At 42.7% G+C, this 22,737-nt stretch overlaps 1 protein-coding gene across 2 annotated transcripts in view; it reads left to right on the top strand.

Moving 5' to 3' along the window:
- CWC27 (CWC27 spliceosome associated cyclophilin) overlaps nt 1–22,737 on the top strand; it is a 95,808-nt gene that overhangs the window by 43,437 nt on the left and 29,634 nt on the right. For both annotated transcript variants that reach the window (XM_077347233.1, XM_077347234.1), the window contains one exon: nt 17,497–17,600. In XM_077347233.1, coding sequence (XP_077203348.1) covers nt 17,497–17,600 — 104 coding nt within the window. The remainder of the gene's footprint in view (nt 1–17,496; nt 17,601–22,737) is intronic.

The raw sequence follows: 22,737 nt of genomic DNA on the forward strand, positions 1-22,737 counted from the left end.
GACCAAATGAATCCATGCAGATTGGGAGGCAGTTTCATCCTGCGCATTCATACTTCTTCCCTTCAACTTATCTGCCAACTACTGCATCTGGCGTTCCTGGGCAAGGTGGTAGAGAGGGCTGCGGCTGACCAGCTCTCGGCATTCTTGGAGGAAACTTCGGCACTCGCTCCTTATCAGTCAGGCTTCCGTCCTGGCCACAGGGTGGAGACGGTGTTGGTCGCCCTTTTGGATGATCTCCGTCGCCAGCTGGACAGAGGTGGGTCGGCCGTGTTGGTCCTTTTGGACCTATCGGCAGCCTTTGACATCGTGGATCACAACCTTCTGATCCATTGCCTCGCCGGCACGGGGATACGGAGCACAGCCTTGCGCTGGATACACTCCTTTCTCCAGAACCGGACCCAGAGGGTTGCGGTGGGGGAAGAGTTCTCGAGTCCCTACGGACTCCCCTGTGGGTTACCGCAGGGCGCAGTCCTCTCCCCCACGTTATTCAACATCTTTATGCACCCTCTGGCCCAACTGGTACGGAGTTTGGGGCTGGGTTGCCATCAGTACGCTGATGACACCCAGCCCTATCTCCTCATGGACGGCCGCCCAGACTCCCCCCCTCCAGAACCATTCGCCAGATTTTTGGAAGCAGTGACTGAATGGTTCGAGCAGAGTCGCCTGAAACTCAACCCCTCCAAAACGGAGGTTCTGTGGCTGGGAGGCAGAGGGCAGGACCAGGCAGCGCGCTTACCCACCCTGGCAGGAATGCAACTTACTATCGCGCCCCAGGCCAGGAATTTGGGGGTGACCATTGATACCTCCCTGACTATGGAGGCTCAGGTCAAGAGAGTAGCGGTTCAGGCGTTTTTCTATCTTCGCCAGGCCCGACTACTAGTGCCCTACCTGTCCCCTGACCACTTGGCTACAGTGATCCATGCAACAGTCACCTCCAGAATAGATTTCTGTAACTTTCTCTACGCCGGCCTACCCTTGTCTCTGGCAGGAACGCAACTTACTATCGCGCCCCAGGCCAGGAATTTGGGGGTGACCATTGATACCTCCCTGACTATGGAGGCTCAGGTCAAGAGAGTAGCGGTTCAGGCGTTTTTCTATCTTCGCCAGGCCCGACTACTAGTGCCCTACCTGTCCCCTGACCACTTGGCTACAGTGATCCATGCAACAGTCACCTCCAGAATAGATTTCTGTAACTCGCTCTACGCCGGCCTACCCTTGTCTCTGATCCGGAAACTCCAGCTAGTGCAAAACGCAGCTGCTCGGGTCCTCGCTGGTACAACTTGGAGGGCCCATATCCAGCCTGTGCTGAGGCAGCTGCATTGGTTGCCAATTGCTGCCCGGATCAGGTTCTGGTTTTGACCTTTAAGGCTATACGCGGGTTGGGACCCACATACCTGAGGGACCGCCTACCACCCTATATCCCCCGCAGGGCTTTACGCTCAGCTGGGGAGAATCTCCTGATCGTTCCTGGCCCTAGAGAAGTGCGCCTGGCCTCGACCAGGGCCAGGGCCTTTTCGGTCCTGGCCCCTACCTGGTGGAATGAGCTCCCGGGTGAGCTGCGGGCCCTGCAGGATTTACCAGCTTTCCGCAGGGCCTGCAAGACGGAGCTCTTCCGCCAGGTTTTTGGTTGAGGCCGGGGTCAGCGAATGAGTGCCAACATCCCCCCCCCCGGACCTAGTAAGTTAGATCTCCTCCCCACCCTCCCTGCCGCTCTGATAGCAGGGGTGGGAATAATAAGTTCCGCCATGTTGGGATTGTTTTAAAGTCTTTTAATGGGTATTTTAATGGGGATCGGTCTGTTGTGCCCCGCCACGTGCCTACGGGGAGTGGCGGGAAATAAATCCAATTAATAATAATAATAATAATAATAATGAAGAGAGCTCCTGAGAAAGTCAGCTTTTCATTTATTGCTTGAGCAACTGTAGCGATAGCATTGAATGTGAATGGATAAAACTACTGCAATTGGGAAGAGGCTGGGGTGGAAAGCTGAGAAAGACTTGACCTGTGCTTGCAGCAGAAGGAAGTGAAGGAATACTGAAGTGCGCATCACTTTAGGCTGAAAAAGTTTTTTTTTTAAATCTTCCACATCAAAATTCCGAACAAGTTTTAAAAAAAATAAACTGAGGCAAATTCTGTTGTATCCTCTGCTTACCGTAATACTTATGTATATGTAGGGTGTAGGAGAGCTTTCCAAACACCATTCTCCCTCTCCAGCATGAAACAATTTAATCCATTCTACTGTGTAACGCTAAAGCAAGCAACAAGGGAAAGCAGCATAAAAAATTATGCTGTTAATAGGCATAATTGTTAATAGGCATGCCAGCCTCTAGGTGGGACCTGGGAATCCCCAGGAATTACATCTTATTTCAGACTTCATAGATCAATTCCCCTGGGGAAAATGGATGCTTTGGAAGGTGGATTCTATGGATTGGTACCTGGCTGAGCTCTTCTGTCCTCCCCAGCCTCCACCTGCAAATCCCCAGGAGAATCCTAACCTGGATATGACATTCCTGCCCCGCATTTCCCGCTGGTGGCCATGAGGGGACATGACAATCTCAATTAAAAATTAATTACACAGATGTGCTTGTACTTAACATATGACATGTCATATGTGAAAATGAAATAGGAAATTTAAGCTGTGGACATAATTATATTTACATGATTTTCACCTTTTAGAAAAAATACTGGTAATTCTGTTTTCTTTTTCTAAAACAGAGGTTTTGGGAGTATTGCCATGTGTCCTAAAAGATGGTCTTGATTCTTTCTACTGAATGCCTAAGAACAGACTACAGTCCTTCCCTGAATATATGTGCAGTGTTTTTCTGTAAGTGACGACATTGTACAGTCTGTTATCACAGACTTAGGAAGCAGGCTGCATGACAGAGCTCCATACGGGCCCAAGGACAGGGTAACTACCAGGGTTGAGGGAAGTGTCTCACCTCTGTATGTCTATTTGTAGGCCTTCCAAGGATATCTAGTAGCCACTGTGGAAAAGAAGGATGCTGGAATAAACAGACACTTTGTCAACTTCAGCAAGGCTCTTTTTAGTTCCACGCCTGAGGTCCAGGACTTCTGCTTTTCCTAATAGAAATATTATTATTGTGGAGCCTACTACTCCACAGCACAAAATCTGAAGCCTTCCTTCAGTGGAAGAGCCAAAGTTGAAGGGCTTCCTCCAGCCTAAGGGTGGGCCCACACAGAAAGTTTGTGTGGCTTCCTCATTGCTGGTGGCGCTGCCAGTACAGCACAGCAGCCTTCCACATGGAAATTTTCCCTGCCCTTGTTCCATCTCCCCCTCCCTGGGCCAGTGGGGCTATATTATTTTTAAAAATCAGCAATTTTATAGTGCTATACAGTGGAAAGTATTCTGTGAATTCCCGGCTTTCTGTTTTGTTTTGTTTTTCTAAATATACGTTTCTAGGTCTTTCAACAACAGCAACAACAACAAAGCCTTTATTGGTGTAACAGAAGGAAAGAATAAACAGAAATAATATACAGCAGTGGTCCCCAACCTGCGGGCCGCGGCCCGCTGCCGGGCCACGGCGGCCATGGCGCCGGGCCGCGGCTCCCTCTCCCCGCCACCCCCCCCGCAGTAAAAAACTTCCGGGAAGCTTCTTACTGCGAGAGGGCGGGGAGAGGGAATCAGGGCCGGGCCGCGCCCGTGCGGGCCGTGCCTCGCGGGTGCGGCCCGATCCACGGGCGCGGCCCGCGGGTGCGGCCCGATCCGCGTGCGTGGCTCGCGGGCGCGGCCCGATCCGCGGGCGCGGCCCGCCGCGTGGGCGTGGCCCGTGCGGCCGCGGTCCCCGTGGGCGCGGCCCGATGCTCTGCCGGTCCGCAGCCTCATAAAGGTTGGGGACCACTGATATACAGTACAAACATGGTGTGAACCAGGTTTGCAAAACAAAACAAGTACAGGCAATCAAGTTCGGTTACAGTAGTTGTAGCGTCCATCCGTTCCAAGTTGGCAGCTAAAATCTGGACTGAGATCAGTGCAATTGCACGCATCTTATCAGGGTCCTTCTCATTCAGCGCTATCCCAATGCAGTGTTTCCTATCTAGATGGATAATATTAGCCCTGCATGAGGATACTCTCTAAGCTGGACAACAACTCTCAAAGTGAGAGCAGTCTAAGTTTAAATGATCCAGTGTATCTGGAGTGGGGCACCCATGCAGGCACAGCCTTTAGGAAACGGGGATCTTATTAAATCTGCCTTTTGTTAAATTAGAAGGAAAGATTTCATTCTGGCTAGCAAAAAGGCTCTTCTTGAAAGTGAATTGTCTAATGTGCAAAGAAAAAGAAGGGTTGGTTCTTATATGCCGCTTTTTCTCTATCTGAAGGAGTCTCAAAGCGGCTTCCATTCGCCTTCCCTTTCTTTCCCCCACAACAGACACCCTGTGAGGGAGGTGAGGCTGACAGAGCCCTGATATTACTGCTTGGTCAGAACAGTGTCATCAGTGCTGTGGCAAGTCCAAGGTCACCCAGCTGGCTGCAAGTGGGGGAGCACGGAATCAAACCTCAATAGATTAGAAGTATCTATTGTCTCAATAGATTAGAAGTACGCACTCCTAAACACTACGCCAAGCTGGCTCAAGATAGGGATGTATTTCTCTATAGTCTGTAGTTATTCCCCAGTGCTAGGCCTCTGTCTTGCTGAGATATAAGGGGAAAGCAAAACACATCAATATTATAATATGAAATTGGTGGTTAAAAAAAAAACATTCCCCCCCTTGAGGAAATGGCAGCAATGGAGAGAGAGAGTCAGGGGGAAAGACTTTCTGACCCACAAAGCAGCCATCAAAGCAGAATTGCAAAGGATGGGAGAAAGCCGGAGAAGCCACAGGAGGTATACGAACGCACCTTGATGCAGCTGCGCGGAAGCAAAAAAAACCCAGCATTGAATCTGAGGAAGATAACTGTGTAGAAATGGCTTGCTTCTTTAAATGAATAGCACAGCCACAAATGTAGAGCTGATGCTAAACAGCTGTGTTTAAAGAACAATGAGTTAAGTTACAGAGCAGCAGTACTTGTGAGACACCCTTTTTCCAATTTATCTCAAAAAGATTTGCATATATGCAAGATGCTGATGGGGAAATTATTTATAGGCACTTTAGAATCAGGCCTCCATTGTTAGGATGTGCTGGAAATCAGCGTAACAGTGTTAAAAAGAACACAGCCAAGCCACACACACACAAAAAGGATAATTATGTAATTTATAGAGCTCCTGCCTTTCTTGCTGTGGCTGTTGAAAACTGCTGCAATTCGGTCATGGTCTGAAGTGAAACCCATTTTACTCACTCCTTATTTAGTCTGTCCCTTAAATGTAATTCACTCTGTAAAAGTTTGGTACAATTCTACAAGTTCAATAAACAGACACAATGATTTCATTTAAAAGAACTCTGCTAGGAGGCTGCTGCATTTAACAAAGGCTGGATTGTTTCATGGTAAGATTTTTCAAAAGTTCTGGGCATTTGGCCGAGACTTGGCCATTTACCTGTAGTACATGACAAGGCAATATCAAAAAACAATGAAAATAGATTTGTCAGTCTGTATAAAATATTTTATAATGCATTTAATAAGCAAAAAAAAGTAGTGATTAAGCTCTGTTAAATTAATAAAATTAGATAAGATAATCTAATGTAACATTTTGTTGTCTCTCCAAACAGTAGAATCATAGAATCATAGAGATGAAGGGGCCACACAGGACATCTAGCCGAACCACTTGCTCAATGCAGGATCAGCCTAAAGTATCCATGATGAGTATCTGTCCGGCCATTGCTAAAAGACCACCAGTAAAGGGGAGCTTACCTCCTTAGACAGCCAGTCTTGTTGCAGAACTACTCTGACTGTGAAATTTCCCCCCTTGATATCAAGCTAATACCATTCTACGCGTAGTTTAAACCCAATAGTGTGAGTCCTATCCTCTGCTGCCAACAGGAACTGCTTTTGCCCTCTAAGGCCCATTATGCATGGCGGCAGATACTCCGCACCGCCGCTGTGCCGTTGCGGCGGGACAGGATGCCCCATCATTTCCCGTGTATGCATGGGGGCAGGGCGTATGCAGCTGCCCCAGCGTAGTGCACGCACACAACCTTTGCACCAGGGCCAGGAAGCCTGGGACACTGCCAGGGAGAGTACGTGGCAGCAGCCAAGGGGGGAGAGGTAGGGAGGGGCCAAGGGGAGTGGAGGGGCCAGGCCCCATCCACACGCTATGGCAGGGGCAGGGGGATGCCTCTGCTGACTCCGCAGAGCCTGCAGAGGCATGCGGTGTCCCTACAGGACCTCCCATCCCCCCCCCTGAGCACCGCGGTGCTGGCTGCTTCGGGTGCAAACGCCCACTTTGGATACCAAAGCGCCCAACCCTGGAGAATCTTGTCAGAAACCTTGCTGGAATCCAGGCACTTATATTATTTTTCTTTCCAGTGGAATGAAGCACGTATAACTTTGATTAAATAAATGAAGATACTGCAGCTCAAAGTGCCTGAAGTAACAAATAATAAAAAATATAATACAAAAAATATTGCAAGTACTTGAAGTTGCTTTGTGGTTTTCTTTGGTGCCCACGCAAAATAGCATACTCTTAAAGTGTCATAAAAAATTATTACTAAACTAGCAGAAGGCATTGAATCCTAATTTTCTATGAGTCCTTCTTAGGAGAGTTTAGTATATTTGCTTTAAGCATTCTAATTCCTCTCCTTCGAAAGTATCTGGTAGCTCTTGTGAACCAAAATTTCTTTACTCCCTCAAAAGTTTTATTCATTCTGTGTACCTTTGCATTACTATACTGATAGACTCTTTGGGAAGGGCAGGCTAGGAATAAAAATTATTATTATTTATTATTGCACACTCTGCCTGGCCTTCAAGGTGGTAAAGGTGGGATACGGGTTGTCACTTACCCTAGTATTATCCTAGAACCAGAGGGAGCTGGGTTCATTCTTAAAGCTCCCTAGGTGACCTTGGGTCATCTACTCTCCGAGTCCACCATACCTCACAGGGTTGATGTCAAGGTAAAAGGAAAGTGAGAGAACCATAAGTTATCCAGAGCTACTTGGAGAAAAGATTGAATAAAAATATGATTTTAAAGTGCTTGTAGGTAGTTCTTTTCTGCTCTACAGTAACCAAGAATTATCTTTGTACAATCAGGCAGGGTAAGCTTTACCATTAAAAAAGAATCCCTAGTACACTATTGTGGACAGGTCAGTAAGAATTAATAACAAACCCAGTGGCAGTATATATCTTTCTAGATTAAAAGCAAATTGGAATAAAAATTGCCATGAAACTCAGCAGTATTGATAGTGAATAATGTTTAGGTCCCAGATGTGTGTGTCTGATGCTCCATCTGCTGTTGAAAATAATTTTTTTAGATAAGTCAAAAGCATAAATAAATTCCAGTAGCAAGTAAAACAAGTACACTGTTGAGCATTTGAGAGGGAATAAGAAATAAGCCTCTTGTGGCGCAGAGTGGTAAGGCAGCAGACATGTAGTCTGAAAGCTCTGCCCATGAGGCTGGGAGTTCAATCCCAGCAGCCGGCTCAAGGTTGACGCAGCCTTCCATCCTTCCGAGGTCGGTAAAATGAGTACCCAGTTTGCTGGGGAGTAAACGGTAATGACTGGGGAAGGCACTGGCAAACCACTCCGTATTGAGTCTGCCATGAAAACGCTAGAGGACGTCACCCGAAGGGTCAGACATGACCCAGTGCTTGCACAGGGAATACCTTTACCTTTACCTTTATGTTACGTACTAGTAGTTTGCATAGTAAGAAGAAAAGTATCGTGCCCTCTCTTGTGTCTCGGAATGCAGGGAATCTGGAGGGAAACCATAATGGGGTCCGACATTAACTCAAGATGTTCACAGTAGTAGGATTTGGTATCTTTTCCAGGATTCCAGGGCCACAAGAAGACTGAGCCCATATCCAGCTACCCTTTTCAAGGCTATTGTCCCAACACAGTGGGTATGTTTGTGATTAAGTCAGCAGACTGGCTAACATGAAGACTGTGCTGTTTGGTGAAGAATCATTTCCATCTGTTGTAAATTCTTGTCAGATGTTGGGGAACAGCAGGCAAAAGCTAACAGCAAGTGTTGTAACCGTGTAACAAGAAGTTATTTGTTGTATGGTTATACCCTCTGCTGTTTATCAGATTAATGTATTTTGTTATTTTTTTTTCAGAATGCTCATTTACTTGTGCCATAGCCCTGGAGAGCTGCAAATATCTGCAAATCCAGCAGAGAGTTGAACTTTTAAAAAGCTGAACAGCAGCTCCCCACATTTCATAGCAAGTTACTTTTGAAGCTCAAAGGTTTTGAAAAGCAGTGCAGTAACACCTGAGGGGGGGGGGGGTAACTGTCTTCCAAAAGAATAAAGCTAATACTTCTGGTTTCTTATTAAAGGGACAGAGATGGTGCTTGATATTATTATGAATTAACAGTAGTTAAGAGACTAACTTAGCTGGAATTACTGATGTCATAATGCTGAAGTGGGTAAGTGGAGGGCAGGGAAGAATCTTGTGGGAGTGGAAGTACAGGCAAAATAGATATTTGTTTGAGAAAGGGTGCCCAAATAAACCTGTATGGCTGGAAAATGGTTTGTGGAAAAGTGAGTCTAACTCTGTAGTTAGGATGTCAGTGGACTTAGAAAGGCGAAACTGTGCTCAACTTTTAGTATGCACCTTTCTAGGCATGCTAAACTAGCGTAATGTAGTGATGTAGACTAAAGTCCTGGGCACACATATAAATAATATCTTTAAATTTAATAATAAAATAATAAAATAAATAATAAATACTTGAGATTGCAGTACTGCTTTTTTACTGATCTCTTTATAGAGTTGCGTTTGTTTTCCCAATTCTCAAAAAGTCAGCCATGTAAATGTGATTATAACCCTGTGGATTCTGGAGGGGGAAAAATTAAGTCTGAGAGTTGATTTCTCAATTTAGTAATCTGAAACGGTGTGGACTTTTAATTTACCCTTGCATTAATTTAATTTACCCTTGGATGTTCCCTAAGTCATTATCTGCATTTAGGATGAGCACTTCAGCTGTTTCTTCCAGGGTACATCCTAACAAGTGTTTTGGACAGTCTGTATCACACCCTTACTGGAGTTACTGATCAGGAATCCAGTCTAAGCTTTTGTTGCTATGGAAGAGATGGTAGTTTTATTTATTATATTTATATACCGCCCTCCCTGAAGGCTCAGGGTGGTTCAAAAAAAAAGAAAGAAACAATACAGATAACTTAGTTTAACAATAATAAACTGATAGCAACAAGCAACATAGAACAGTAGAAACATATGGAAAACATTAAATTAACGCATACTGATAGTCCAGTGGGTTGGGTGGAATTGTACTGGGTGCCATAGGAGGGAGGCTTAGGATGAGGGCCTGTGGGAAGTGGTGAGTCAGGTCGACCTCAACCAAATACCTGGTGGAGGAGCTTCCGTTTACAGGCCCTGTGGAACTGTTCAGACCAGTGATCCTCAGGTACCCATAGCGCCTCTTCCCACAAATAAAGAGCCAGTAATGGCTTTCTTCCATCTTATTGCAACAGGAGGTGCATCTCAAGTTGCATCACCTCTGCAAATCTTAAAGAGTGCCTCTTTGAAAAATAACAGCCTCCATCAAAGGAGAATACTTGACTTGGAACTTCCAAACATTTTGTGACTCTGCTCCAATGGCAACCATTCTATAGCAGTGACAATTGTCTTTTCTCAAAAAAGTGTCTCATGTTCAACAGGTTTTAGATGAATACTGGCTTCCACTGCAGTATTCATTCCAGTGTTTGGCCTCTTGTCTCCAGCAAGCTTGAGTCTTGAAATAGCATGCAAGGGAGCTCTCCTTGTCACTCTTTATCTGCTAGAGAACATTTATCTTAATAAAACAGTCTTTACAAAGATGGCCTAATATCTTGGCAATGTTAGTTTAGTCTCAGAGTTTTTGATGTTGCTCAGTTATATTTACATATATATCCTAATGCAACTTATTCTGGTCTCAAGCAGTTTGTCAACAGTTCTTTTAACTACAGGGACACTTTAATGAGGGGATTAAGAACAGTGGATAGATCCCTACTACTAATCCTAAAATAGGCTGCTGGTAAGTCAGTTATCACAGCAGTCATTCCAGTCATACATTCCTCTTGCTTCTGGTTTGGCAGCTGAGACTAGGGTTTGTGGTTAGAGTTTTGGATTGGATCTGGGAAGACTCAAATTTAAATCTCCCCTTTGCCATGGAAGTCTGCTGGGTGACCTTGGGCAATTCAGACATACTAAGCCTAACTTACCTTACAAGGTTGTCGAGAGGGAAAAGAAGTAAGCCACTCTGCATCCCCATTGGGGAGAAAGGACAGTGTATAAATTAAACAAATAAATAAATGGTACAGGACACCCAAGAGCCCTGTTGAATCAGGTCGGTGGTGCATCTAGCCCAGCATCCTGTTTTACACTGTGGGGCCAACAAACATGGCACAAAGGCCAATGCCCTCCCCCAGCACTGAGTTTCAGAGGTTAACTGCTTCACAATGTGGTGGTTCCCTTTAGTCACCATGGCTAGTAGCTACTGATGGAATTGTTCTGTATTAATGTATCTATCCCCCTTTTAGAGCAATCTATTTATGAGGACAACACAATGTCCACTGGCAATGAATTTTGCAGTTTAATTATTTGTAAACAAGTATTTTCCTGTGTCTGTTGCCCATCTATTTCACTGGGTATCCCTGAGTTTTAGGATTATGTGGGTGTCAAGGCCATCAGACCTTGTAGGTTCTCAGGGTGGTGTGTACAAACAAAAAATTCCTTTTGTTACAATTTTATGAAAGTTTATTATAGGAATTTCTGATGTCAAAAGCCTTTTGGAAACTCAAATGTATAATGTCTCCCAGATCATCCTTATCCATAGCTTGTTCGCATACTCAAAGAAGTCCAAAATGTTGGTGAGGCAAGACTTCCCATGGCAGAACCAATAGTTGATGATACCTATTCTAAACACTCCAACCTTAGACCATGTTTCATGTGAAATTTGCTTGTATAGCTACATGTTTAGAAAGTTCAATCATTAAATTCCATAAATATGTCAAATATCAAAATTGGTATGCTAAGTTAGTTCTAAATGATGCATTTATATTGAAGCAGTAAAATTAATTTAGGTTTGATAGAACAATCAGTATTGCATATATTTCCATTTCGCCCCAAATTCTTGTAGTGTTCGGGTTTTTTCCAGATCCTCTTCCCTTCCCCCTGTAAAAAATGTTTTGTTCCCCTCTATGACTGCAGAATTTCCAGAAATTTTGCATTTGTAGTTTAGCCAGAATACGGTTGGTCCTTAAAGTGTTGAAAGATCCTTCTTACTTTTTTCCTATAAGAATAACATACCTACCTGTCTGGAAATGTGGCTCCGGAAGATTTATTAGGGCATAAGATTTTGGGGGCTAAATCCTTTCCTATCAGATGCAGTTCCCCACTGAAATGTATAAGCATGCATTAAGTAGACAGTTGTGAAAGTGTGAGTGATTTCTGCCTACATAGATCTTTTGACATTGGAAAAGCATCATGTGTGAAGAGCAAAATGGCAGGAAACAGGAATTACCAGATAGCTGCACACATAGGTTAATAACTGCTCTTCTAGGCAAGCAGCTTACATGACCCAATTTTTAACCATCTTTATAAGACGTAAGTATGGGCAGGCTGGTGATATTTTTAATGGGCAAGCAAAAAATCTTGTACTTGTATACAAAACTGGGAAATATAATATCATTGAAAGACTGTCTTGCTTTCCCCTGTATTTCATATATACATGTGAGACCAAATTGTACATGTGGTTTTACAGCAATTTCTTTATCATTCAGATCTGGAAACGTGATTTAAACTCTTGGGTGCCACCATTAACATTTTTTTAGGCACTTTGAGTCTCCAGGGATTTTTGTATAACTGTTTATTATTTCTATATTTACTGCAGCTGCATATTGAACAGCAGACTTTGCCATGAAGCTTAAGCTCTTTTCATTGGTAAAGTTTGTTTAGAGCTCCAAGAAAGAGAGGCTCGAGTAGCTAGGGAAAATTACCCTTACTTTCTTTTAGATTGTGGAAATAGTAGACAGGAAGGATACTCCTGTGGTTGGTCTGTTACCATCCGTCAGAAGGTCCAGGTTTCCATTCTGCTTGTATTCCTTACTTCCATTTATAATACATTTGCAAGACATTTATGAATAAGCCATTTATGGCCTTATTTTCAGAAATCCTATTTTCAGAATGTTGAACCAATCATCTCTGCAGGTTCCAGTTTTATAAATGCTAAGATTAGTGTAGTAATAATTTCCTATTTCACCAAGGCTGTTTGAGGCTGAGTTGTTTGTATATTTGAATATACTGACATGATCACTGTACAACTGCTGTTTTTTGCTGTCAACTTTAAAATTTATTATACCCAGATAATATTTTTAATTCTCTCTCATCATCATCTGAATGCCTGATACTGAAGTCTGGCCCTCATCTGCAGAACTCTAAATCCACAGATCAGGGCTACACTGACACTAAACGGATTTTCCTGAAAATTTAGGGGAACACCCTCCTACACACACACATACACACACAGTTTTCATAAAGATAGGACCAAAAGAAAATAAACTTTAGAGTGGAAAAGCAGAAAGGAAAACAGAAAAAGCTGGAGAAGATGGGGAAACAAAAAAGTGAGTGATGGGGACAGAGGCTGCCCAGGGGGGGGGCAGAAAAAGGGGGTTACAGATGTGCAGGTGTGTGGGAGAGAAGGAAAGGCAGGAAGCTGCAAATAAGGATGGAGATAAAAAGAAAAACAAGAAGAGAAGTAGGATAATCGGACTGTTCCTGCACCCTCCTGTGAGTTCTCACAGGTTCTCCGGGCCCCGTCAGAACTGACAGAGTTCTGAGGAGCCTGCAAGATGGCACTCTTCCACCAGACGTATGGTTTAGGCCAACACAAGCACAATATGTCATCCTTTTTCACCTCCTCGTCCACCCTGAAATCTGGATATAAGATTGGCATCAGAATTATTCTGATCCAGGGTGCTTAAGAGGGCTTTTAGGTCAAGAATTAAAAAAAAACTATTGTTGAATATTATTATACTTACTTTGTATGTGTATTTTATTGATGTTAGCCACCCTGAGCCTATTCTAGTGAGGGGCGGCCAATAATAAATCTAATAAATAATTCTAAGAACAAGGTCAGCTGAATCTGAGAATACTTTAATCCAGTGACTGGAGCTGTAAATGGGCAAAGCAATCTTTCTATAAACCTGAAAAATGCCCCACGTTTCAGAAAAATTTAAAACCTTAAAAAAAAAACGGGGTTAAAAACATAAAAATTTATAACTCCGGGTTTTTTAACCTCACAGTGTATTTTTTTTTAGGTTTTAGGTATTTTTAAAAACTGCTAGCCCTCATTGCAGTTTCCATGCAGCTATTGTAGGCTTGATTTCTGTCAGTAAAAGGGAACAGGGGCCTTGTCAGGGCTGTTCTAGCATTTGAGGGAGAACTCACCAGGCCAGGTCGGAACAACCAGTGGGGAACCTAATACTACCCAAATTGGATGACTTTGGGGCTAGTCATATATTTTCAGCCTAACCTTACCTTACAGGGTTGTTGTGAGGATCACTTCTGTGGAGAAAGTTCCTCCCTTGGGGAAGGGTAGCCTAAAAATTGAAAATAAATAAAGTTGGGAAATGAAGTAAGGAAATAATAAAGATGGGAGGCAAATAAAAGGTAGGTGGGTGAACAGCTGAGAAAGAGCAAGTGGGGCAGGGAAAGGGAATGATATAGGATTTGCCAGGAGGAAGGAAAGAGGAAAGTTGTTGGTAGGGGGATATAGGGTACTGTCCAAGAAGTCTTTTGAGGGTTCCCTACCATGCAGCCAGGCCTGACCCAGTAGCCAGCACCACACAACTGGGCCATAGTTGACTTATGGCAACCCCGCTTGGGTTTTAAAGACCTTCAGGAGCTCATTTGCCAATGCCTGCCTCTATGTCCGGGCTCTGGTATCCAAATACTAACCAGGGACATCCCTGCTTAGCTTCTGAGATCAGGCTAGCCCGGGCTGTGAAGTAGTATCACAAGATATAAAAGGGCCTGCATTGGAGTGAATTTCCCCTCTGATTTTCCCCCCTCTGATTATGTTAAATGATGATGATCCTTTAATTGAAAACCTTACAATAGAACATCTTCTCAATACACTTTATTAAAGCTGACATAGTAGAAAGAATCCCAGTCATAGCTGTTGAGCATCAAACACTCCAGGAAAAAAAAATCTGAGATAAAGGACATTCTAAGCAGGCAGATGAAATTAAAATAACAGTGGATTTAATTTTATTAGCTTAATGTTTCTCATTACTTTCAGCATTTTTTTAAAAGTCACTCTGTGCAGCAAGCCGGCTCACCAGCTTCACTCCAAAACTTACAGTTCACCAGATTGGTTTGCTCTCTCACAAATGCACGTCCCACATGTCATGGGATATTAATGTGTTGTTCCTTGCTAAGCTGTTGAAACCTACTTTTCAAACATTTAGTTCTTGTGAGTTCAGGATCCTAACAAGGAAGGTTTTTATTCTCAGTGGAAGTGACTTCAGCCTGCAAAGCCCAGCATGTGTGCTGCAGTGTCTAATGGTTGGTCCACCCTGCGCTATTAATAATAAAAGTGTTTTTACATGTTGAGAGAACTAATATTAACTAATCCAGCTAGCAACTGAATTTTTATATACAAGCGGGGGGGGGGGAACTAAAATGCAGGAAGGTGGAATGACTTTCCAAGGAAATTCAACTCTTGGGTGAGAAGGATGCTTGACAGCATTTCTGTCTCACTTTAGCATTAAATTTGTTGCTCTTCCATGCACGCACGCACACATGCATGCACGCACACACACAGAGGAACCTGATAGGACTTGTGGGAGGCATCTCACTTCCATCTCACCCACTATTTCCTTTTCCCTTTCCTGAAAGTCCTCATAGTATCTCCCCTTTTCCTGCTTCTTTCTCTTGTTCTAGGACTGCCACCCGCTGGGTGGGGGCTAGAGATTTCCTGGAATCACAGCACATCTTCCAGTTACAGAGATCAGTTCCCCTTAGGGTTGCCCAAGTGAGGTTGGGAAATTTGAGGGTGGAGTCTTGGGAGGAAGTGGTTTCAGGAAGGAAGCAACCTCAGCAGGGTATGATTCCCTCAAGTCTACTTTCCCTCAAGTCTACCTGGGGGATCCCCTGATTCCAGTTGGAAACTGGAATCCCTAGATTTTACACAGCACATATTTCAAGAATACACTCTCTCAAGTAAGTATATGCATACCACCACAACTCTCTGTTGCTATTTAGCTACACACCAGGTCCAGCAAAACCCTGCTGGCCTTCTGTAACAATTCAGTACACACGGAGGAGGACGAGGAGGTGGTGGTGATCCTTATATGCTGCTTTTCTCTACCTGAAGGAGGCTCAAAGTGGCTTACAGTCACCTTCCCTTTCCTCTCCCTACAACAGACACCCTGTGAGGTGGGTGAGGCTGAGAGAGCCCTGATATCACTGCTCGGTCAGAACAGGTCAGAACAGTTTTATCAGTACAGGTCAGAACAGTTTTATCAGTGCCGTGGTGAGCTCAAGGTCACCCAGCTGGCTGCATGTTCCCTCAACCTTCTGGCAAATAACTGTATATTCAGCTGGGGGTACTTCTTCAATTGTGCTTGAAGCTCTTTTAAATTTCCCAGTCATGAAAAAACATTCTGAGGGGTCTCATCTAATTAATACGTTGAAACAGCTTTGAACAATGAAGCTGATAGAGCTTGTGGTTTCTAAAAGAAATCATGATATTTCCTGGCTAGACAGGTGAAAGGAATGCAGAGATTCAAGCCACATGGATTTGTGACATGGTAAAGATCTCTGAAGTAGATGTTTGAGTCTCTCTAGATGGCTACTTCTAACAAATTGTTCCTTTGTCTCTTCCCTTTATTAATAAAATATGCTACACATTTTGTTAGGTAAGGATTACATAGGGGTAGCAGACTTGCTAAGAAAAAGAATAACTTGTTCAGCTTTAAGTGGAAGGAAAGAAATAAGACTCATCTGCTTACATTTCCTTTTGTCACCTTTATTCTTGTTTATTGACTTGATGAGGAATTAATGTTATGAAAGAGTGGAGAAAACAGCTACTCAGGTATAATGCAGGGATTTGCTGTGCAAGCTCTGTTAGTGCACTTTAAGTTGTCTGTTATTACAGACTTGGCTGCTTGCTCTTGAGTCATCTTTTTAGCTCGTGTTGAACTGTGACTAGGATACTTGGGCAAAGTGCTAGACCAATAATCTTGGAGTATGAAATCATTGATTTGTTCATCAACACATAGAGAGTAGAAAGCAGTACTGAAGCCTCATTGTCTTGTGCCAGGAGCTGACAGAATAGCTTCCTTCCTCTGCCAAACCATTCTTCACTTCTATATGAAAGCTTTATTAGCCATTCTGAAGAAGGTTATAATTTTGTGGTGAGAATCAAGGTGGTTTTCTGGGCTGTCTGTGTGATACTAATGAAGTTCCCCTTTTGATGGGCGGTGTGATTTAGTGCTTGTTTTGGCTTCTTGTTGAGAATTTATTTTCTTCCCTTGCCTCGAGGCCCAGAGCTAACACATGCCTGGCTAGAGGAGATTTTGTTTTGCCCTACCTCCTCCTTCGTTGGGGCGGGGAGGGGGAGCAAACACAGGGCCGAGCTGCTTCCTTTGAGGAAGATCCTTCAGTGGATGTTATCCTTCCTCAAGTCGGTGTCCTGAATAGATGGTATGTTCGTAGGATACCTGGTTACTGTAGTTGGCATTGGTACAGATATAATGCAAAGGAAGGAAGGAGGCTGGACTTGAGGAAGGAAACGAGGAGAGAGAGATTAAACCATCAAATATGAATGAAATAAATATTTGCAGAATTGAATATCATAAGGTACTATTTGTTTGGAAGGTATGATTTTATTCTAATATAAACCTCCATGAGCCGGTTGGGCCGAGAGTTTACTCATAAATATATGTACTCATAAATAAATAAAGAAAATAAATTGGGCTCCAGCTCCCAGTTGAGTTTGTTATCAAATATACTCTCAGGCTTGCCTGTAAAGTGTGAATGATTCATGTATGGAACAGGCTGGTTGAGAACACAGATCAGGCCTTCTCAGTGGCAGCTTCCACAAGAACACCTGTCCACGGACACCTGTCCATGTGCATTCATGGTTAGAAGGAAATTGTACAGTGTTCTATTTAAATCTTTTAATGTGGTTTCAACTTGCTTGTTACACTGTCCAAACAGAATATTGGCATTACTTACTCATGTTTAATTGTAATTTTCTCACTGTTATTCTTTCTTGCTGACCACGGTGAGGTTGTTTTTTAAAGGGCAGATTACTGAATTTTATAATAAACAGAAACCTTTCTTTAGGACTAATCTAAGAGGTACCGATTGCTATATATTGAAATCACAGATTTAATGGCTTTCTAATCTAAGAAAAATAGATAAAATGTTCTTCTCTACAGTGAGGAATTACGGAAAGAAGCTCGCCAGCTGAAACGTGAACTGCTGGCAGCAAAGCAGAAGAGGGAAGAAAACGCTTCAAACCCAAAAGAGAATAAAATTGAAGGTAAGAGGTATGGAAAGGTAACACATGCTGATGCAAAGGGTTAATTTCCTCAGGAAGAAGAAGATGCCAGATATCCTCAGGCTATATTGTTCTCCATGTCTTCAGCAAAGCAAATCTTACTGGCTCATGTTCCCACCTTCACTCACTAGTCTTCTGATTAAGAGTTGGCACTTCCCAGATATTACTTAAGATTTTGTCATTGTCTGGGGTATTGCCAAATGCATTGATTTCATCCTATGGAATAAGTATTTGAGTTTTAGGTATTGGGTACAAACTTACTTATTTATCCTGGCTCTCTGTGAGTTTTCTGCTGGTCATGTTGAGGAAGCCACTTTCCTTTGTGAGGAAGTTATTTTAGTTATTTGTTCTTATTTTTATTTATTGATTGATTGATTTTTATACTACTGCTCTTCCAATGATCTCACGGCAGTTCACAACAATAAAACACTAAAATACAATAAAACCCATAAAATCACCCCTTACAATAATACAACAATAATAGGCAGCTGGCTATCACATATTAAACGATTCTAATTTCCCAATCCCCTCCCTTCCTGTTCAGCAGGACGGCAAGTTTTCTTCCACTGGGAGTGAGGCACCAATTATACCTTGGGGGGGTCCTTAGATGGAAACACCAGGACTCCACCCTGGCCTCAACCGTACACCTGGAAGAAGAGCTCTGTCTTCCAGGCCCTGCAGAAAGCTGACAAATCTGGCAGGGCCCTCAGCTCTTCTGGGAGCTCATTCCACCAGGTTAGGGCCAGGACCAAAAAGGCTCTGGCCTCGGTCAAGGCCAAGCGGACGTCGTGGGGGTCCGGGACAACCAGTAGATTCATACCTGCAGAGCGGAGATCCCTGTGGGGGGCATAAGCAACCAAGCAGTTCCACAGGTAAGTGGAACCCAGACTGTGTATAGCCTTGAAGGTCAATACCAATACCTTGAACTTGACCTGGAAGTAGACAGGCAACCAGTGCAGATGCTGGAGCACCGGCTAAATATGGGCCCTCCATGGTGTTCTAGTGAGGAACCTAGCAGCTGCATTTTGCAGCAGCTGAAGTTTCCAGATCAAAGCCAAAGGCAGGCCCACGTAGAGCGAGTTACAGAAGTCTGATCTGGAAGTGACTGTTGCCTACCAGCAATGTTAAATTATCAATTTTGACTAGTAGTTTTAATTATTTTATAGTATTTTATTATTATTTACATTGTAAGTTGCCTTGAGTTCCTTTAAGGTAGGAAGGTGGCTCACAAATATTTTAATTAAATAATAAAACATAGCTACAGCTGTTTCGTTAGCAGAAACTTGTACTTAAGAAGTCCACCCTTTGAGATGTGGCTCTAGGCTGTGTGCTAATATATGAATGATGTTTCCAGAGCAGTAGCCCAATATTAGGGTTCGTTTTGAAGACCACTCTAGCTAGTGATAACTTTTACTTTTTAAAGGGAGTTTCTGGACCCTGGTTTACCTGAAAACCACATGTTTACTGTAAGGCTGTTCTGCTATTACCATCACTTGTTTTCTGGAAAAGGGCCAAAAGTCAGTGGTAGAGCACATACTGTGCATTCAGAAGGTCCTACAGGCAATCCCCAGCATCTCTAGTTGAAGGATTGATGGTAGCAAGTGCTGGAAAAGTCAGGTGACTGATACCTTCACGAGATATGCCAGAAGGAGTAGACCATGCTGAGCCAATGCACTAACTTAGAAAAAGGAAGCTTCATATGAACTTTTACTTACTCCTGAGCAAGCAGTCTGGAATAGATTATGTAGTCTAATCCTTGGCTGTTTTGTGCTTGGAGACTGTTTTGAACTGGATGACTGTCTTGATTAACTTCCTTTAGACATATAATCAGAAGGCTGGTTCCTTCCAGCCCCAATGGTTTTATGATTCTGTATTCTTCCACACCTTCTAAGGATTGGTCCATTTATTTTTTGTGTTTAATATCAGTCTCTGGCAATCAAAATCTCTCATGTTTACCTTGAAATTACTTTATGGCGGTAGTTTTTCCAGCAACTGTTTTGTGCATTACATTACATCTCTTCCTTCGTTTAATGAAAGAAAATACCCTCAGGCCAACATTTTCACTTTCTTTTTGTAAAAAAAGAACTGGCATTGTTTCAGGATTTGTCAACACTGTCCCATCAGATTACTGTAAAATGGGATGTGTGTATGTGAGGAAACCAAGCGCCGAGGGGCAGATCAAAATCATTGTTCCCTGTTCTGAGCCAGCCATACATGTTCTTGCCACCACATTGTTGTCATTTTGACCCACCTTAATTCTGGAAATTATGGTCTTCCCATCAGAGACGTGTGCATTGCACAGAAAGTTTTTCCCCTCTGTTCCCAAGAATAAGAGCAGAGTACAAAAATCGGTGTTACTCTTTTGGAGAACCTTACAGAACTGTTAAGTCATTTAAGAAACCTTTCTCTGAGTACCATTGATGTTAAGCACATGGCTACAATAAACAGGTCCTTTTTGGTGGTGGTCCCTTTCTTGTAAACTTCTGGTGGTTTGTGGGATCCAAGGCACGGTGTCTCATTCCTGAATCAGTTTGCAAATGTAAGAATCTGTGAATTGAAGAAATGTGTTGGGGGAGCTGCAACAAGAAACAGATGCTGGTGGTACAGTTCTAATACATAGCAGCAATATGAGTGCTGCTGAATAGATACAAGGACCACAGAGAAACCATTGAGAGAGTAGTTTTGCTGTATCTAATCTTAAATACATTTGATTTATGGCAAAGATTATTCAGTATTGTATCCTCTTGTGCTAGTGGTAAACTGTTGTCAAATTTCAGAAATACATTTGTATCTACAAAGACATATCTAAGACGTTGATCATAACTTGTAATAATAAAATCAAAGACTGCTTCAAGGCTGAAATAAGTTGTTGTGCAACTCTATGAGAAATTAATCATATGATTTTGAAATCTTAATTTTTGATTATTCCTTTTGAACATCATAAAACTTTGGTAGAAAATTCAGAGAAGTTGGCAAAGGGATTGAAATTTTCCTTCACGGTTTAGCTATTGCTTTAGTGTAATACTAATTTTGCCAGATCATCAAAAACAACAAGACAAAGTGTAGTCTTTGCTCTGTGAAGATGTGGTGATCCGAAATGTAAGGAATGCAGATTTTGCTCTAAGAAGCTGAAATGTTTATTTTAAAAACTAAGGTGATCCTTATATTATCTGTTTATTTTGAAAATGCTAGCATACTGGCAGCTCATTGAGAATGAAGGTTTTGGGATAGAAGAGGGAGAAATGATCCCCTACCTGGTCTGGAGATGACAAAACACTGGGTTATTGTGCAGAGAAACCCCTCTTGGAGAGGGGGGGCAGTAGTGGGTTATTAAAATTTAAAAAAATACAGAGATTGGTCTGTGACAGCATTTTGATCACATAGATTGCTAAGGAAAAAGCTGCTAATGGACAGCATGGCCTGCAGAGAAACTGAATGAATCTTCTGCATCAGTTTTCACCATAGAAAATATGGAACAGTTAAATATCTGGAACTGCCGTTTTTGGAGTGAGTATCTGAAGAACTGAATCAAATAGAAGTGCCAAGTTATACAATTCTAAGGCTAGAACAAATTAAAAACTATCAAATCACTGGGTCGAGATGGTATATACCAGAGGGCCCTTAAGGAGCTCAGATGTGAAATTGTTGTGCTCATAGCAAAAACTCACAGCCTATAAGCTGCCTTGAGTTTTTTGGAAGCAGTATAAAAATGTAATGAATGAATGAATGAATGAATGAATGAATGAATGAATGAATGAATGAATGAATGATACATCTGCAACTGCTCTCTAAAATCAGCAGTTCCTGTAGATCTTCGTTACATGAATTCAGGCACTGTTTCTGTAGGTAAGTTTCTGTAAAGGGTAAGCCAAATGCTTCATCAAGAACATGAACTCAGGAGGGGCCAGAAGGACATGAAGGTGGTAGCATCATACAGATTTTTTGGGAAGCAGTTCCAGATATGAAAGCAGCAAGGAAGTAAGGATGGAGTCACATTTGGGAACATCTTGCATACAAAAAGGTTAACTAATTCGCTGGAAAAATGAAGGAAATGGTTTGTTGAATAAAACGTCCGTGTGCTTGAATTGCATTACATAGCAGTTGCACATATGTTTTCGATTACTTCCAAGGATTCTCAAAACATGTTGTGGCATTGTTTTATCAAAAGTAGGTAATCAATATATAGGTTGTTCCACAAGCTTCTTGTTGCTGCTGTGGTTATTGGCTTTTACATTTCACAGTATTAGCCAAGTAAGGTTCAAATAACATCTGAAAAAATAGACTAGCTCAAGTAAGAGCTAGATATACTGTAATTTTTATTTGATATAATTACATCTGGGCTTGTAACAAATAGTTTGAATACCAGACAGCCACTTGAAATTGAGTAGGCATTACTCTGTGCTTATGTGTTATAAACTGTCAAGTCATTTCTGACTTATGGTGACCCAAACGAATTAACAACCTCCCAAACATCTTATCCTTAATAGCCTTGCTCCTTACTTGTTAGTTGAGTTTATTTATTATTTAGATCAGTGGTTCTCAACCTAGGGGTCACAACCCCATTTGGGGTCACCTGGCCCCTTTGTCGGGGTCCCCTGGTTGGTTGCTGCTGCAGCTGGGGACAGACAGCGGCCGTGGCAGCTGCAGCCAGAGGCAGGCGGCGGCAGTGTGCAGCAGTGGTGGTAGCAAAGCAATTTCAATGGCCATCTCCACGCTGCCCACCCGTTGTGCACACGCACACATGCATGCCTGTGTGTACATGCTGCCTGTGTGCGTGCGCACACTGCCGCCGTGACCCCACAGCCACAGTTGGGGTCGCGGCATGTGAGCGGTTGAGAACTGCTGATTTAGATGAAACAGAAATCACTTCTTCCTTTCTCATTATATTTGAAATATATCTGTCAGAATTTAATATTGGAGATGTTACAGATTTTTTTCAGAGTGTACTGTATTGTACTCATTTTTTATCTCTAGTATTATGAATACAATCCAACACAATTAATTTGCCTTTCTTTTTATAACAACAATTAAGGCAGCAATTGGAAGTTTAAATCCATATGATATTGAAAAGTTGATACAAGTTCCTTGAAAAGACTCAACATGATTTTAGGACTTCTTG

This window comes from Paroedura picta, chromosome 7 (assembly GCF_049243985.1).
Source record: "Paroedura picta isolate Pp20150507F chromosome 7, Ppicta_v3.0, whole genome shotgun sequence".
NCBI lineage: Eukaryota > Metazoa > Chordata > Lepidosauria > Squamata > Gekkonidae > Paroedura > Paroedura picta.